This window comes from Thermobia domestica, chromosome 12 (genome assembly GCF_964235325.1).
Source record: "Thermobia domestica chromosome 12, izTheDome1.hap1.1, whole genome shotgun sequence".
Taxonomy (NCBI): domain Eukaryota; kingdom Metazoa; phylum Arthropoda; class Insecta; order Zygentoma; family Lepismatidae; genus Thermobia; species Thermobia domestica.
In genome coordinates, this window is record NC_137465.1 from 230,368,585 (window position 1) to 230,386,423 (window position 17,839).

Below are 17,839 nucleotides of genomic sequence, written 5' to 3' on the forward strand. Positions count from 1 at the left end.
TCTCCATAGAATTCAACATCGAGAACGGTATTTCTTCGAAATATATTGAAATAGGAGCCTCATCGGGGAGACTTCTAGGAAAAAAGAAAAAAAAAGAAAAGAAAAAACACCGGGTAGGGGATCTGGATTCAATTCTCGGTGAGAATTCAACCTACAACTGAACCTAGGATCAAAATCATATGATCTTTGGCGGGTAAGGTTAACAATGCTTGGAATGATTTCTTACTTTTTCAGAGAATACATACAAGTTATGGAGTTCTAATTGAGAGTGTACGGAGTTTCGACAATATAACTTGATGCATTTAAAAAGATATAATTCTCTTAAATACTGAAGTTTTGTTTATTCAGTATGATTATTCAAATATTTTTAAAAAGTGGAAATAGTATGGCAGTATTTATTTATTAAATTAATTAATTACCATTCCCTGTTTATGCAGGAATAAATCAGCATTTTCATTCTTAGAGTCAGAAGACAATAATGTTGATGATTTTTCATTTAAAAATATGTCGTCACTCATAGGAAGTAAGTGTGACTTATTGTACTATAATTATGTAAGTATCAGTTGTTAATGTGACACTAAGATTCTTATATTGTTTCTTTTTAGGCTGCAACCAAAAAACAAAAATATGAAAAAATCAGTGAGAAGAAAATGTCAACCCCAGTGGAAGTGCTGTGCAAGGTAACTTGAAGGATAATACACAGTTTAAAGCTTTTTTATTATTATTATTATTATTATTATTATTATTATTATTATTATTATTATTTCTTTGAATAATGCTTATGAACGTCTTTAAGCTATCACTATTCCAAGCTTTCTAGTGATGTAATGCTTTGTTCCAATTATATATATATCACTCGGATATAGAACTCACTATAATCATTGTAAAGGTAATGAATAGAACTGTGAAGTTAATAAGATTAAATTGACAAAAATAATTGTTTAGGTTGTTTCTAGTGCTTGATTGTCCAGCAAATCCTCATTAACAGACACAAATGCGTACGAGTTGTGATTCAGTGTAATGCAGCCTAAATTGTCTACCGACAATTGATAAAAATGATATTTCATACTGTGCTGTATGAATAAGCTACCACTCTGTCGACTTAAGACCGGGCGGGCAGTCGTAACCGAAGTCGATCCTAAATCGACGTCTAACTGTACTTTTTAAGAAAATGTAGTGACCTCGCTGAGCCTAGTCGGTAACTCTCTCGCCTTTGGTTCCGAGAAGTCCCGGGTTCGATTTCGGTTGGGGACATTCGGTCGGAAAGATTTAAATCGTTTTAGACCACCCATTTCAAGTGAGGTTTTTCGTGAGTTTTCCTCATTCACACTAGGTAAGTGTCGGAATAGTACCTAACATAAAAAGATCCCAGTCCATTTCCTTCTCCACTTCCCTGGTATTGTGATCACGGAGGGACGTCATTCCTCTCACGTGACGGACTTAAAAAGTCAGATGACGAATGCCCAGAAACAGTATTCCTAACTTAAGAAAATGCATGTAGTAATTTAAGTTTGGAGAGCCTAACTCATATTAACAATATACGAGGTATGTTCAAAAAGTATCGACCCTTTAGTTTGCAAAAATACATTTATTGATTCGGAAATCTGAAACTAATCCCCTTGAGAGTAATCCTCTTGGTAATGCACACACTTCTCCCAGCGCTCCCACCATTGTTGGAAACACCTCTGGAAAATAGTTTTTTGTAATGGTGAGCAACCGTGTCGTTCGCATCGGATCCCTTTTAGTGGCATTTTCAGCTTGGGAAATAACCAAAAGTCACATGGAGCTATGTCGGGTGAATAGGGAGCCTGACGATACACAGGAATGTTGTGTTTGGCGATGAAGGCCTGAGTCAAATGCGAAGCATTCGGTACAAACTTCACGGACACACTCCCCATGCTCAAATTCTGGTTGAAAATTGAATGTACCGATCCGATGCTTACTCCTGTATCGTTCGAAATTTCTTGGACTGTGATATGACGGTCCTGCAAGACCACAGTTTCACTTGCTCAATGACATTGGCATTCCGGCTTGTTGAGGGCCTACCTGAACGTGGTTCACTGTCCACTGATGTGCGGCCATCTTTAAAACGGTTGTACCATCCTTTATACGTGAGGTGCGAATGGTTTCCGCTTGGGTATCGCTAATCTTTTGGCAAAGTTTATTGCAATATCGCTGTTCAAGTTTTTCTGTCATTTTAGAAAAATTCGTCTTCACTCGTTGGTCTACTGCCAGTGACTGACTGTAGGCGGGAAAAAATTCACGACTGAGCATGAGTGTCCTTTCTCGCGCTTCATTGGTTCACGCAGAAAAATTAAGGTTCGATACTTTTTGAAGACACCTCGTATATCAGTACTTAATAAAGTAACTTCTTCAAATTTTCTCAAACTCAAGGTTTATAAGATAACTTGCGTTGGATTAAATTATGGTTTGAATCAAATGCGATGTACTAATTACATACGTCCGTTCTTTCATTTTAGGGCTTCCCAGCTGAGTTTGCTATGTACCTGAATTATTGCCGAGGGCTGCGATTTGAGGAAGCCCCTGACTACATGTACTTGCGTCAATTGTTCCGTATTTTATTCCGTACTCTAAATCATCAGTACGATTACACTTTTGACTGGACTATGTTGAAGCAAAAAGCTGCGTCCTCAGCTGGTACCGTCGGTGGCACGTCGCAGGGCATCGCTACCCCAGGTGAGAAACGAGATAAAGACAAAGATCGGGCTGACAAGCGAGAGTGACCGAGCTCTTGGATTCAAGGAATAAGACCTTCGATGAACTGAGTTTTTTTTTCTTTCAGATTTATTTTGGAAGGTGGGAATAGTAAAAAGAAAACAATAATAAAAATCTGGTATCATCATTTTTTCTCTCATTAAGTGACTTTTCTGATATCCAAATTAACGAAAAGAGAAAACTTTTTTATATATATATATATATTTAAAAAAAACTCCATTCCTCTCTACACGTTTTTTTCTTTGTTAGGTGTGTTGTAATGTTAATGATAAATTTTCCTTAATGTATTGTTTCATTTCACTTCATTTCTTTCGTTTGTGTACGTTCAAGAAAGAAGTATGGTTGAAAATAAGAGAGAAGGAAAAGAAATCAAAATGTTTTCTCATGTCTTGTTGATCGTAAATTAATAGTTCTTGTGTAAATTATGTACAATAAATAAATTAGTAGATAGATCAGGTTGTGTAGAGGTTTAGATTTGCCTGTAGTGAATGCGTGAATTATGTACAGGTACAATAGATTCAGTATCAAACAGGCTAATGCACACTTTTGATGTACATATCTTCTTCAGTGTATTATGTGCATTAGTTATTTACTCTTGATACTCTTTAAGTAATAATAATAATGATAAAACATTGTAAATGTTTCTAATTGAAATTGAAACAGGAATTTTGCGTGTGTGTGTGTGTATGTGTGTATGTACGTACGAGTATGTGCGTGTGTGTGTGTATGCTTAAGAGCGGAAGAAGTGTATTTGTTTCTGTGAAAAATTCTACAAAATATATATCAACACATTTATTCAAGCCATGAATTAAACTTTGTTCATAAAAATAACTACTGAAAAGCGACTTTTCTGGTTCATATTTAAGGGAAAAGGAACTTAGATTAATTGCTATCGACATACATATTTTTTTTTCCATTACCATGTAAATAATTAATACTATAACTAGGGAATGACAGGATTGAAATTTGAGTGTTTGCTTTGTACTTCTGTTGCATTGTGATTTTTTCTTAAAAACTCTGTCATTCTTTATTATGTTGAGAATTTTCGTTGTTCTGTTTACGAGAAGTGGTAAAACGTAGCGACATGCATGTGCTCTGTATTTGTCATAGCTTTCCTTAGGTCACTTGAGTAATTTTAGTTTGGATAAAAAGATATCTATATATATATACTATATATAAACACATACACACAGCAGCTTCTTTGCTGTAAGCTCATCATTGTATCTTTATTTCTAAAGCACACACAGTAAAATAGTTTCTTCATGTCACTATATTGAATCTGTAGTCAAATTTCTGAATCTTAAACGTAACGCAAGAGGAAGGGATTGGTTTATTTTGAGCGTTCTGTTTTGAAGTTTTGCCATTTTGGTTACTAAAATTTAATGCTACTATATGTCAAAAAGTTTTTTTTTTCTTAATTTATTGCAAAGAATGTAATATATCTGCTTGAAAAAGGCCATGACATTGCCTCTTGTGTTCCTAAAGCTATACTTAAGTTGTTCACTCCGTGGCATGACTTGTGAAGGTTTACAGTTGTTGTTTACTTGTGGGTGTATTGGTTTATTTTTCTCTGTATGTGACACATAGCTCATTATTCTGAGAACAGTTGAATGCATTAATTCATTTTTCTGTGTAATCTGGAAGGCATGCCATGTCTCTTAGTGGAAGATTAGCATGTTTTCTTTTTTCGGTTACTTTGCTGTATCATCAGAAGACATTTTCAACCAGGAGTTTTTTTGTAATTTATTATTACTATAATTATTATTATTATTTGTAATTCGTATTTCATGTAGTGAAGTGAGATGAGACACAATAAATTTTTAAAGACTGGAAAAATATGGTGTTATTTTAAAGGATTTTTGTTTTCCTTTGCGCTTTTATATATATATTTACTATATATATGTATGTATGTATGTGTATATGTTGCAAGACCTCTGTTGTGTGACTGAAATGTATTCTCAACTTCCTTCCGAGTGACCGTATTAGCGATCTTTCTTTTAAAAAAAAAAAAAAAAAAAAAAGTCCCTAACATCCTGGAGGCCAACTCCTTAACAATTCCCAACCTTCCTCAGGAGCACAACCAGAGTGTCGGGTGACAGGATATGGAAATTAAATGACAGGCAAGCTTGAATTGTGGTATGTAAATGTATAGTTTTTAACCCCCCCTTTTTTTTTTTCATTCATTAAATCTTGTATGAAATGACATGGCTTTGCTTTAGCCTGGTTGAAAATTATTTCTGGTGTACAGTCAAAATTGGCTTTAGTTGCTTGTTTGTGACCAAAAACCTTAGTTGAATTTCGTACACTGAGCTTATTTTTTTCTTCTTTTTTAGTTTTATTACCAGTTTCAACTCTTACCTCATTTAATTCTGTAGGTCAGGTTTTTTTCATGTTGTTTGTAGTTTAATGCATGCTTTCCCTTTGGTTTGTTCTTTGCATTAGTAGTACACATGAACATGTCTTTATTTATTTTTCGTTGGAAGCTGCTTATGTTGTGTATATTATAAAAAGCAAAATCTAATCTTGAAATAACATTTCTAATCAGATTCCTTTTAACATCTGAAACTAAATTGTCATGTGTACTACACCGAATGAATTTAACAATGTTCGTAATTTTTTTTCTTTTTTTGTTTCCAAATATTTTAACATGCTTTCTGCGTTGCAGCCAGAAAATATTTTCACTTCATTAACAGTTTTTTAACATTATTTTTAATTTTCAGATGTTGCACCCAAGGCAAGTATTCAGTAACACAAATTTTTATTGATACATGAGTTAGTAATTTAATTTGTAGATTGGTTTTTATTATGCATTTGATTAGAATGTATCTTCTAATATTTTATTATTATTATTAATATTATTATTATTATTATGTTAAAACAAAATATGGTGGATATCAGCTAATTTTATGACTTTAGCTGATGCGTGCTTCTTTTAAGAAAAAATCCTATTCTTGCAACTGGGTCGATTGTACTGCACTTGACTAACTTTTGCATGTAATTAGTAAGTTCAGTCCGCACAACCAGAAAAATATAAGGTAATACATCGTATGAAAAGACATTCCTAATTTTCTCGTTGTATATTCCGGAACCGTAGATATAATCAGATAGTTACTTCTGTATAAAGTTGTAACATTGTATATACCGCGCAGTTTAATAAAATGTGAGGAGGAGTAATGGTATAATGATACTAGGGCTAGCATGTAATGGATTAAATAGAATTCGGATATGATATTTGGTGTCTTGAGTCTCGCATGTATGCAACTAATCTGTGGTACTCGGTATGAATCACTTAAAATTACCACCGTGTTTATTACGGAATAAATAAATAATTGTGGAGATTTATGAGAAACTCAAACTTTTCGATAAAGTAAGACTTTTGAGTTGTATTAACGAAAATCAAGCCATGAGTCAGGTATCGTTCTGACTTGCACTATGACTCGATGTGCACAGAACAACACGAGCTACATTTCTTCAGTGTAATCGCCTCTCCTGCCACACCATGTGAAAGGCGTCGTACACCGTCAGCGCGTCAATTTTTGTCGATGCCCCGCAGGTCCACCATATAGCAAAGAGGTCTTCTCTTGTGTTGTAGTTCTTCCCGTGAAATGGTTCCTTCATTTCGGTGAAAAGATCACAGAGTACCTGAAAACATCGTGCACTGTGCCCACGTACCACTTCAATCTTGTTGCACACACGTGATTCGTCCTTTTCTGAAACATTGTTGTTACAGTCCTTTCAGTTTTCCTCTCCTTTACGGCAGTGCTGCTTTTGACTGAATAACAGACAGTCATTACCTCTTGCCACACTTCATCGCTTCACATTTCCGTATCAGCTACGGAATTCTGGTAATAGTGAGACTCAGTCCTCTGACGTGAGGTATTACCACTACTGTTTATCCAATCTATGTATATGGGGAGTTGCAGATATCAGACTACATGAACGTTGGAGCATTTGAAATAACATGATTCTGCCATTCTGAAAAATCACTTGTTTCCGACATTTGGGACTAATCTGGCAATTTATAATCCTTTAAAGATAGTCTCTAACGTTATTTTAAGATAATGTAATAAATAATATTTTTGGCCCCGAAGACCATAGTACAGAATTACGTTAAGTAGTGAACTCAGATTCGATTCCCGGAGAAGAGCATTACAGTGGTTTAGAGTCAGAGCGCCGTAAACTGTAATTCCACTACTCAATAACTTCGTTGCTGAAAAGGGACGGTAAATTTCAACATAATATTAAACAACGCCCATCTGTATTTGGCGTACTCCATAAAATAAGACTGCAGGAAGGAAAAGGTATATATTTTTCATTCTCGAAGCCTTCCTTGATAACGTATGTATCAAACATAAAGTGAGAGTAGGGTTTTATATATATATAATATACAGGGTGTTAAGAGATGATTCCTCACATCAAAATAAGTCAAAAAGTTCCTGTGAACTTGTGGGAAAAAGTGTGTAGGTTCAGAGCTAGGGCTGCCCAAAATCGCAAAAAGCGAAATTTCAAGAGGCCCTATTTCGACTTCGAGAAATCGTGGAGTGGTGGTCCTTATCAGCGTAAAGGAAGTCACGCATACACAATCCAAAAATGCATATTTCCTTAATGTCCAATAGGTGTGCAGAGTATTCTCTACAGGGTGAAATTCCCAGACATGCCATTAACCGAATTTTGAGATATGCTCTAACTTTACGATTGATCCAAAGTAGACAAACGATAAGCCTTGACAGCAATGAACACGGAATCCTTTGGCGCGATGTCAGAAGTGTTAAGGATCGTCAACAGCACGGTCTCTCGTACTCGGGAAAACACATGCTGCGATGTTTTCTTTCACGCTTATAAGTGATGAAAACGTGAATATACCATGACGAAATACATCGCATCACACGTTATTCCGAACACGAAAAAACGTGGAGCTGCCGGTTCCTAACACTTTTGACTTTCCTTCGAAGAACTGGATGTCGATTGTTGTCAAGGCTTACCTCTTGCCAACTTTGGACCCTCCTTGAAATCAGGGTATATCTGAAAACTCTATTGAGAGCTTATATGAGAATTATACCCTGTACAGAATACCCTGCACACCCATTGAAAATTGATGTAGTATGCATTTTTGGATTGTGTATGCGTGATTTCCTTTACGCTGATATTGAAATTTAGCTATTCGCAATTTTGGACAGCCCTAGCTCTGAAACTACGCCTTTTTTTTTTTTTTTTTTTTTTTTTTTTTTTTTTTTTTTTGCCATAGGTCCATATGAACTTTTTCTCTTTATTTTGATGTGAGGAATCCCCTCTCACAATTTGTCGTGTGAACAATTTCGGATCTCACTGGGTCCATTTTCAACACCCACTATAGCTACAAACTTGACTTTATTTTTTAACGTTGTTGTCCTGTAAAACTTATAAAAACGCAGTTTCATCCGAAGGACAATAATTTGAATGTTTCACGAAATTATCCCGCTATTCAAGTTAGTATTCCTTAGATGAATCTGCGTTTTATAATTTTTCCAGGACGACGACGTTAAAAATTAATAAATTCAAGTTTGTAGCCGTAGCGGGTATTGAAAAAAGGACAGCGTGGTCCCCGGAAGTCATTCACTAAGCTTAACAGATGTTATTTACGAGATATAAAGGTAAACGAATTATAATTCATGATATGTATCCTGTAGCATCCGTCAACAAGTTTATGATACTCTATAACCGTGCAATCATATTGCCTTTGTAATATCCAAAAATGTGTTGGAAGGTTATTTTTGTGTTTTGTTTAGGAACATGTCCCATCACTAAAGAATTCAGGAACTTAAATTTTCATCTAGGAAAGTAGCTTGCTTTCAGGCTTATGATGTCTCAATGATCTCAAATGTTCTATTGGATCTCACTTGTCTGGATAAATGAAGTCTGAACAATTTGATACAGACCGCAAGAAGCATATTAATCCGAATAACAAAGCTCACCTCGATATTCTCTTTAAGCCACGATGAATAAAATAAAAGAAATAAAAAAAAACTATTGGAGTGTGCGTGATACTGGGTTAATTTCCAGTGGGCCAAGGATATTCGGTGTTGACCTAGTATGGAGGTAATTCGAAAGCTATTTGAATAGGTAGGATAACCAACTCGAGTTTTAACCATCAAGAAATAACTACGATGGGAGCCAATATTCTAACAGTACATCACTCAACTAGACCTTCGTGGGCTTTCTAAAGCGAGTAATTCAGTTTTATTTCTTCTCGATCAGTATATTAAGGAATGGGAGAATAAGCTGGAACTCTTGCCCGTCAACCACTAACTAATAAGAAACTTAGATGTAGCAGTATATGTACAAGATGTGTTAGAAAAGTATACTGGCAATATTGTGCACGAATCGATAACGCTGCACAGTGCGAAATTTCAGCAATCTAGCGGAACTTAAATGTTGAGTATTATTTACACGTAGCCTTTTGTGTGGTTCAAAGAAATTCATGTTGTACAAGTAATTTGGGCTATATTTCCGAGCTTGATATGTGCAGATACACACATGCAGTGATATCTTTGCAATAACCATGCATCGTGTGATCAGGAACCACGAGTTTGTGTTAGGTTATAAAAAAAATACGTGCAGACACATGACGACTATGTTATAAACAATGAATAGGAACCATTACATGTTTGTTGTATAATGTCCTGGATAGAATAGTAGGATAAAAGTGATTGATGTACGTTTGAAACACAAAAGTATTACCTTTACAGATAAAAAAAAAATAATATAATGAAATACAGTATTACGTGAAGTCCTTGTACAGCATGGCACATGTGTAACAGTTATTCAAAATCAGTAGTATCTGAGTGATCTAAGGGCTGGAAATTTCCATCATCGTCAGAGAGGTTGTAAGACGATTCTTTTAACAAACACAGAACGTCAGACATAAGTTTACCCCTTTTAGTCTTTGGAGATATCCGTAAACCAGCGTTTTCCAACCGGTGTGCCGCGAGGAAATCGAAACAAAATTATTAATTCTATAGCAACCAAATTGCAAGACATAGGGGGAAAATGTACATTTTAGTATTTCACATTACTATGAATTTCTACCATGGAAAAAATTACTGTAATTATCATATATTATTCTACATCTGTTACTGTGTAGCAGACAGTATTTCGGCTCGTACACATTTCCACGTTTAGTGCTATGTTATGCTTCAATTGAGAATCATACTAACACCGAGAAATAGAAGCACTTGTACGGTACGCGTCAAGTGAACGTTCGTAGAACACACTTTGGCATGTGAATGGTAGAACAACACTTTGTTCAACAGCTGTGTTTTGACCGACGCATCGCAAGCTGTGTGATTGCAATGATATGCACCGGTTTTGGTTTAAACAACAAAGTTAAAAGTACAAGACATTTGTTTGTTTGTTCGTTCGTTATTTAGTGATCTTCGTTCTTAATGAAAGGTTGGATACAGTTTTCGAAAAAGAAAGCGTTTTTTAAAAATCTGAGTTCTGTATTTCATTGCAATTGTTTTCTATTTTAAAATTAGAATAAAAAATAAGCATAATGAATTAGCATAGGGGAAAACCAGTAATCGAGCTTTCATCTCTGTGGAGGAGGAGATAAGTAATCACAGAAAAAAATACCATCGTATTTTATATTTGCAAACAATAATAATAATAATATCTATTAGTGTGCCGCGAGAATTCAAGTTACACCCGTAGTGTGCCGCAAGTTGAAAAAGGTTGGGAAACGCTGCCGTAGACTGTTGACAAATGGATCTGAAGTAAATTGTAGTCGATACATTGATTCGGTATTAGTTTCAGCTCTAGATGTTTTCCTCGAGAAAAGTTTACGATATTTCGTACAATCTTTGTTCCTTGCTTCTAGAGCTTCTTCCAATTATTATTCTATTGGTAGTACGAGCTCGTATACTAGCTGACATTATATCTTTACCATGAAACAGCACTTTATGCACACTTACGAGGATTAAATACCAAGAGTAATATTGTAGATACAAATTTAAAGTGTCCTTAGTATAATCACCAAATTTATCTGCATCTACAGGAAACTTGCAAATCAGGCATTCCAAAATGACATGTAAATGCCTTATTAAATCAACATGAATACCTGTTATTTCAGCAGCTTTTTCTGTTTTTTTTTCTTTTTTTTTTAATATGCGGTGATGCCGTCATTAGTATTTCCAGTGTCTTGTTTTGGCATATCTAATAATCTCAGCTCACTCCTGGCCTGTCGTTGTATTTGTTTCTTTTTATGTTCCATTTTCGTTTTATCATCACCGCTAGCTCGTCATAATTGAAAATCCAGTCTGTATGAAATGTGCAAAATATCCATAAAGCATATTCAGGAGTGAAGAGGTGATAATCCAAAAGATAGTAAATTGTTATCCACATTTTGTGGAAAGGATATGTAAGGAATTCATTTCACTGGGCTTTCCGCGGCACAAATAATATGTTTGAGACGAAGCACAAGATGACACAACATTGCAAACTTTGCCATCAATCATGCAGATCATTGTAGTACTAATAGCAAACGCTTTATAGTCCACAGTTACAATCGTTGGGGAGAGTTCACTAATCGGTTGTTTAATTTTGTCCACTGCTGCAGTTATGAAATCAGTAGGCTTTATGAAAGGCAAATTTTATGGGACGACAATATCGCGCAGAGGATGGAGCCATATTTTGCCATATTACGGTTCTTGCGTTTCTATTTACAGAGTACATTTGAATTGATACCAGAGTTATGCTGAAGAGGCTTTCGTCAGTAGATTACCTTTCTGTAAACTCATGTTTATACATTCACATCCCCACTTTACAATCATCTTCACATTATCACTATCGCACAAGGAAAACATTTTCTTGCACTTGGCTTAGTCGTGTCACAGTGTGATCTATAAGTGATTTCATTGATACTTCCGCTGACGTTGCTGTTACTAGTATATCAGAAGGATAGTACAACGTTTAAGCTTTTCTAACTTATTGTAAGGAGAATATAATTTACACTTAAGTTGTTCAGCTTGCATGCGCATAATATTGTATTGATTTGAGGAGAGGTCATAGTCCGCTATTAAAGCTAATGCTTGATCAGGAGTTAATGTTGCGGGTTCCGCCAGATAGGTATTCGGGCTGCCTTGAATTTAGTACTTCTTGTTGGGGGAGGCAACACTAATCTCTTTAATGATGGCAGCTGAATCACGTTTCCCTGCCTTGTACAGTTTTATTTCTGTAGCTTTACACAGCTCTTTCTGACTGGAAGTATCTAGAAGAGGTTTCACTTTTCGCGTTTGTACCTTAGAGCCACAATCCGTAAATGTTTTTGAAGGTCTGCCTTTTTTCGTGATTGATATACTGGGATACGGCATAGCTTGATTTACATCTTCAGAAAACGTAACATTGCACTGCACCCAGGTCGTATTGTCTTTTAAAAACTGATCTTTATGTCTGTGAGACTTTTTCCATCTCTTCTTCATTTGCTATAAACAGTTCTTTATTGTTACTTTGACACTACGTAAAACGTCTTTTGGTAGTTCGGAAACACCCTATTTCGGCACAATGTAGGTCTCAACCGCTTGTATTCGTGTCTTGTGCATGTTGCACCCATTCATTGAAGATGTCGAGCTGAGAAATATCATTCTGAAAGAAAGCAAAATAACCATTAGTTTTGTAACATTATTTTGGCTGTTCATCAATATAACAACAATACGATAAGCTTGCATATTACAAAATTCACGTCCTTTTAATACCTCACAGTGCATGTAGGTTGAATTAAATCTCATTCATAGGGCATTCGTACTTACTATATTTAACGATCTTTACTCTCGGCCTAAAGCACAAACAAGTGGCGGATTTACGGGGTCGTCGGGAGGACTTTTTAACGCTCACTAAACTTCCGAGATTTCTATTTAAAAAAATATAAATAAATAAATAAAAAATAAATAAAAAAAACAACTCAGTGAATGTTAGTTATTCCAGTCTTAAACTTCAGGTTCCTCCAAATTTCCGTGTTTCTACAGAAAATAACACATTCCTATGAAAAGCTCCTCCAATACCATTTTTCTAAATCCGCCACTGAATTGCAAGTGCACAAATTTGCGCCAACTTTTTTTTTTTTTTCTGATTGAAACAAGATAGGTAGCTCGACTGTGAATCATGTGGCAACTTTAAATAACGTTAAGTAATAAACTAAAACCTTTATTGAAAAGTACATATGCTATAAACATGTTGTTTTTCAAGATACTAATGTAAAAGTTCGCCAAATCGTAATTACAACACAACAAATTGCAATTGATATACAAAATATGTTAGCTCAGTATATAGACGTTTCAGTACAATCATGGAATTATTAGTGGATATCACATTCTCTATGTACGAATCAAATAAACTTCTGGTAATTAGACGAGCGCCGGTGATATTTTATTATGAAACGTGGAACGTGTCACTTTTAAGCCCAGTTGACCACTACTTGGCGCCAGGGTCATTACAACTGTACATTTCCCTACCGAAATCGCACATTTGCATTCTTTTCTCCGACATTCCGAAATTTGATTAAAGTTCCGGTAGATCACTGGTATTTCGCAGTGTGCGCTACCACCTCCATCTTCACACGCCAGTAACCTTTGCTGTTGACGCAGTACAAGTTTGGATTACGAAAATAGACCGGCAGAAGTTGGTCCAACGTTGTACCATTTAAGTTTTGTGTAAACTTTGGTGGATCCGCTACTATAACTTACAAAAATTACAAGCCAGGACACAAGTATTCAGATGGCATAAGTCCTTTTTAGAGCGCCTAGAAGTGGAAAACGAACATCGTGCGGAAAGACCTTCATCCTAAAAAACGGATAATTGTGGAAAGAGTGAAGTCTTCTGTGACGTCAAATGGTGAGAATAATCAGAAGAGAGTTAAATTTAAACATGTTTTCCTCCATCAAACATGATTTGGACATGACAAAAGTGTGCGTCAAGATGGTTTCAGAGAACTTCACTACTGAGCAGATCACCATGAGTAAATTTTCGGCAGAAAAAGAGATTCATGTGTATCCTCAGTCCGTGTGTACTGTATAATATCCAGAAGAGCGTCACGATGATCTAAAGAGTATTCCAGCAGAAGCCTTCCGAGTTCTGCTACGTGGAATGGAAACTGCCTCCATTGCTGTGTAGTTGCCCAAGGGAATACCCTTGATGTGTAAAAATAATAAAATCCATCGTTAAAAGAAAATTTCAATCTCATTACTTAATACAGTAATATATATATAAAAGCTAAGCGTTGTCTTCAATTTAGTGGTCGAAATCTCTCGGAGTTGGAGGCGCCAGAATAGGTATTTTCCGAGGCTTTTAAAATACTTGTTCACCTGTATAACTCCTCCATTTAACAAGTTTCCGTCCTGCCAGGAAAGTTTTGAGTTTCAGGAATAGATGGTAGTCCGAGGGAGGTAGTTTTGGTGAACAAGGAAGATCCAGAGCCAGTTCAAATTGCAACTGAGCCAATTTTTGCTCAGCGACACGGCTTTTTCTCTGGAGAGAGTAAATGCACTACGCAGTTTTTTTTCGTGTGCAGTGCATTATGCACTATGAAGTGAACCCTTCAGTTGAGATGCTTGTGGCTCTTGCTAACTCGCACACTTTCACCTGTCTGTCGGCTAAAACCAAATCATGGATTTCATCAATGCTTGTTCTGCCATACATACCCAAAATCGAAGTTGCATAGGAAGGACATAAGCCACCCGATGTAGATAAAATCTTACGAATTTCCTTCGCTGTTTTTCCTTCGTTAAAAAGAATCTCACGACAAATTCGAATTTTTTCATTATTGCTCGATACATTTCGAGTGTGAAACAACGAATTATTCAGTATGACTTGTCACCACAGATTGTTCACGGAAAGGAAACCTTATGATTACATATACAGATGGCGTAAACTTTATCTATTAGTATGCGAACCAAGTTAGTTACCAAATCCCCTCGTAACACAGATATGCACGTGAATTAGCACGCTATTGTTATAGCTTTCGGTACTCGTAGAATATTATCGTAAGTAATCAAAGCACTATGTATAAACCTATGCCTAAGTACATTTTTGAAAAATCATAATATCTCTATAACATGTGTAGTTTTTATGTAAATAAAGATCCTTCATTGACTGCAACGGTGCTCAAGTAAAGCAGTAAAATATAACCCTTAAGGGATTTCATTAGTACTCATTCTGCATCTCAGAAAATCAGTTCAACTCTTGTGTGAAAACGCACAAATGTTACATATCAGGCAGACCAATATGGCTTCTCGTAAGCTTGTAATGAAACTGGCACCACTTGCTAAATGTATATAATGAATTACGAGAAAATAGTGAAAAACAGTCACAGTATACGAATTGCCTAAAAGCCTTTGTTGAAACTTTTATCAGAAAATGGGAGGGAGAATTAGACAAGAAACTAATGAAGAACATGCGTGTCGGAATGCAGTCATGTGGTGGTGTGACCAGCTGTAAGTAGATGAAGTTAGATGATAAAACTAATGGGATGGGTGAGTCATTAGGAGTGCACAAGAAGCATAAGGAAAGTGAAAATTAATGAATTAAAAGAATATTTTTAAATTATTATTATTCCTTCGCACTCCCACCGATCTGCCGCGGTGGCTCTGTGGTAGAACGTTCACCTCTGGTGCATGGGGTCCCGGGTTCAAACCCTGCTCGTGCCAAGTGAACTTTGTGGTGGACAAACACCGTGTGCGTGGGTTTTACTCGGGGTTCTCCCGTTTCCTCCCACTTACTTCATTCCACCATTTCATTCATCTCTCATCATCATCGTCTCCTTTAGCCTAGCCGGCTTAATCGTGGGACGTAAAACTCAAAAATTTCATTTTTTTCCCCCACCGATCTGCTATTTCCATCTTGCTACACTAAACTCTATTCACCCACAGCCCGGCAACCCAACATGAAACTCAGGATGGAACCCACTCGAATTCTCCAGCTCACACACTCTCTCGATCTCTGCTCATCAGTTTTTCAGTTCCTTTCTGTGTGTGATAATTTCCACAAAACTTAACCGATAAATTGTATGCAAATTAGACATTAATTTTCCCATCGTGTGTTGTACCTAAATTTTCTTATGGTAAAGTATCTTCGCTATTTGATAAACACTTAAATGAAACATCAATAGGGCTTACAATCAGCTATTGAAAATATTGTTTGTTAATCACTTATTCTTTATTCACAAGTTCGTTCAGATTATAGGTTTAGTACATATATATATATATACAAGACGCATCCAGAAAGTGACTTTCCCAAAGGCCTTGAATGGAAACATTTATTGTACCAGATACAGGCTATATTTAGCTATTTTTCAGCGTATTCACCATCGGAATTCAGACATTTGTCATACCGTGGAACCAGCTTGTATGACCTGTGTCATAGAACTCGACCACATGAGATTGGAACACTGTTTGATAACCTCTCCATCATTCTGAAAATGCTGATGCTGACCTGACAGGACTCTTGAGATGAAAAACAGATGGTAATCGCTCTGACCGAGGTCCGGGCTATACGGTGGATGATCCAAAATTTCCCAGCTGATCTGTTGTCTGGCAAGCTGTGTGTGTGCACAGCACTTTCCGCGCGAACATAGTCTGCTTGAATTTCGTCTTCTAGGGAGATCCACTGTGACGTCAGTGCATTGACTGCTGCTTGGTTTCTGGAGTCCTGTAAGCAACCCACGTTTTATTCCGTGTGATGATGCGACCCAGAAACTTCTTCTCATCGTGGTATCGTTGCAAAAATGTCAATACTGACCCCATGCGCCTTGCTTTGTGTTTTGGAGTCAGTTTCTTCGGCTCCCCCCTGGCACACAACTTCTTGAACAGCAGGCGCCCCGTGACAATGGTATGCAATAAGGAGTGGGAACTGACCGCTGAGTGCCGTTATTGTTAATCGACGATTCTGCATAATGCGTTACCGAACAAGGTCGTCTGTAATGACGCTTAGCCTCACATTGCGCTCCTCGTCATGCACATTTTGGCATCCTGCTGCAAATTGTCCACACCAGCAACGCACCATCTGCTTGCTCATGACGTTAGGCCCATAGATGTGGTACAGCTGACCATGGATTTTTAATCGGTGCTATGCCCTGTGCAGTCAAAAACTTTATCACTGCTCACATTTCATACGCAGCGGATTTGGAATAGGAACGTCCATCTTCAACCACTGCCACGACGTTACTTAGAGCACTAGGGAAGTTCCGCTGGCGCATGCATTTCTGTATCGATTTGCTATTATTATTTTGTGGAAAAAAAGTGAAAAATACTCTGATATTGAGTTCACCTTTACTACCCGAAACACATTATATAGAGAAGCCCTTCCTATTTCTGCAGTGCAACCGACGTGAAGCAATAAAACTTGATGCATAGATATAACGCATACCAATATGTATTCCACCGCAATGATCTGAATTTTTTAAACTGTTAAAATCCGGCTAGTACGTTTCATGTACTGAGCTTACCATTATGGTTTCTCGTGAGTTCTTACGTGCCAACCACCACTCTGATAACTCAGTACATGATGATCTTTTTCTTGTGAAAGGAAGTAATAGTGATGATATTAGTTCTCTCCATTTTTTTTTCCTGAAAACAATGTTGAATGGAAATAGAATATTGCATCATATGTTGTGTGCAATCCCAAGAGTCTTTTAATACAATGTGCAGTGGAAAATGTCTTATCGGCTTTATTGTAGGTCAGAAACTAACATTGGCTATAGTTAACTAAATATTGGCATACAATAATAATAAGTTGAATCTAAGCTAAAGGAGTATCCCTTAATCGAAGATGAAAGTGAAAAAAGACAAGACAATAATAATAGTCTTTTGAAATTAAGTGATTGACTTGATGTTGAGTATTAATCATAGAATATTGCTAAATTAGGTCAACACAGAAGGCGAATTGGTTAGGGAAACCCTCTTGTAATTCCTTAAGGAACATGATTTTACTTATAAGGCACTGGTCTTTTGAGAAGTTCGAAATTTTACTGCCATAGCTGCAAGATTACTACGCTCTGTTTACACAAGAAAGCAGATTTGGGACTGACTGGTTTCGGCAAGAATCCTTTCTAGCTTGCTCTCAAAAAAATGTCAGGAAA

At 36.5% G+C, this 17,839-nt stretch overlaps 1 protein-coding gene across 2 annotated transcripts in view; it reads left to right on the top strand.

The window, feature by feature from the left end:
* CkIalpha (Casein kinase Ialpha) overlaps positions 1-17,839 on the top strand; it is an 87,197-nt gene that overhangs the window by 54,011 nt on the left and 15,347 nt on the right. The window contains exons 6-7 of one of the 2 annotated variants that reach the window (XM_081734852.1): positions 606-680; positions 2,481-2,863. In XM_081734852.1, the coding sequence (XP_081590978.1) occupies positions 606-680; positions 2,481-2,744 (339 nt within the window). In that variant the 3' untranslated portion in view covers positions 2,745-2,863. Of the gene's footprint in view, positions 1-605; positions 681-2,480; positions 2,864-17,839 lie in introns of those variants that run through there. The other variant, XM_081734853.1, reaches the window with a different exon arrangement.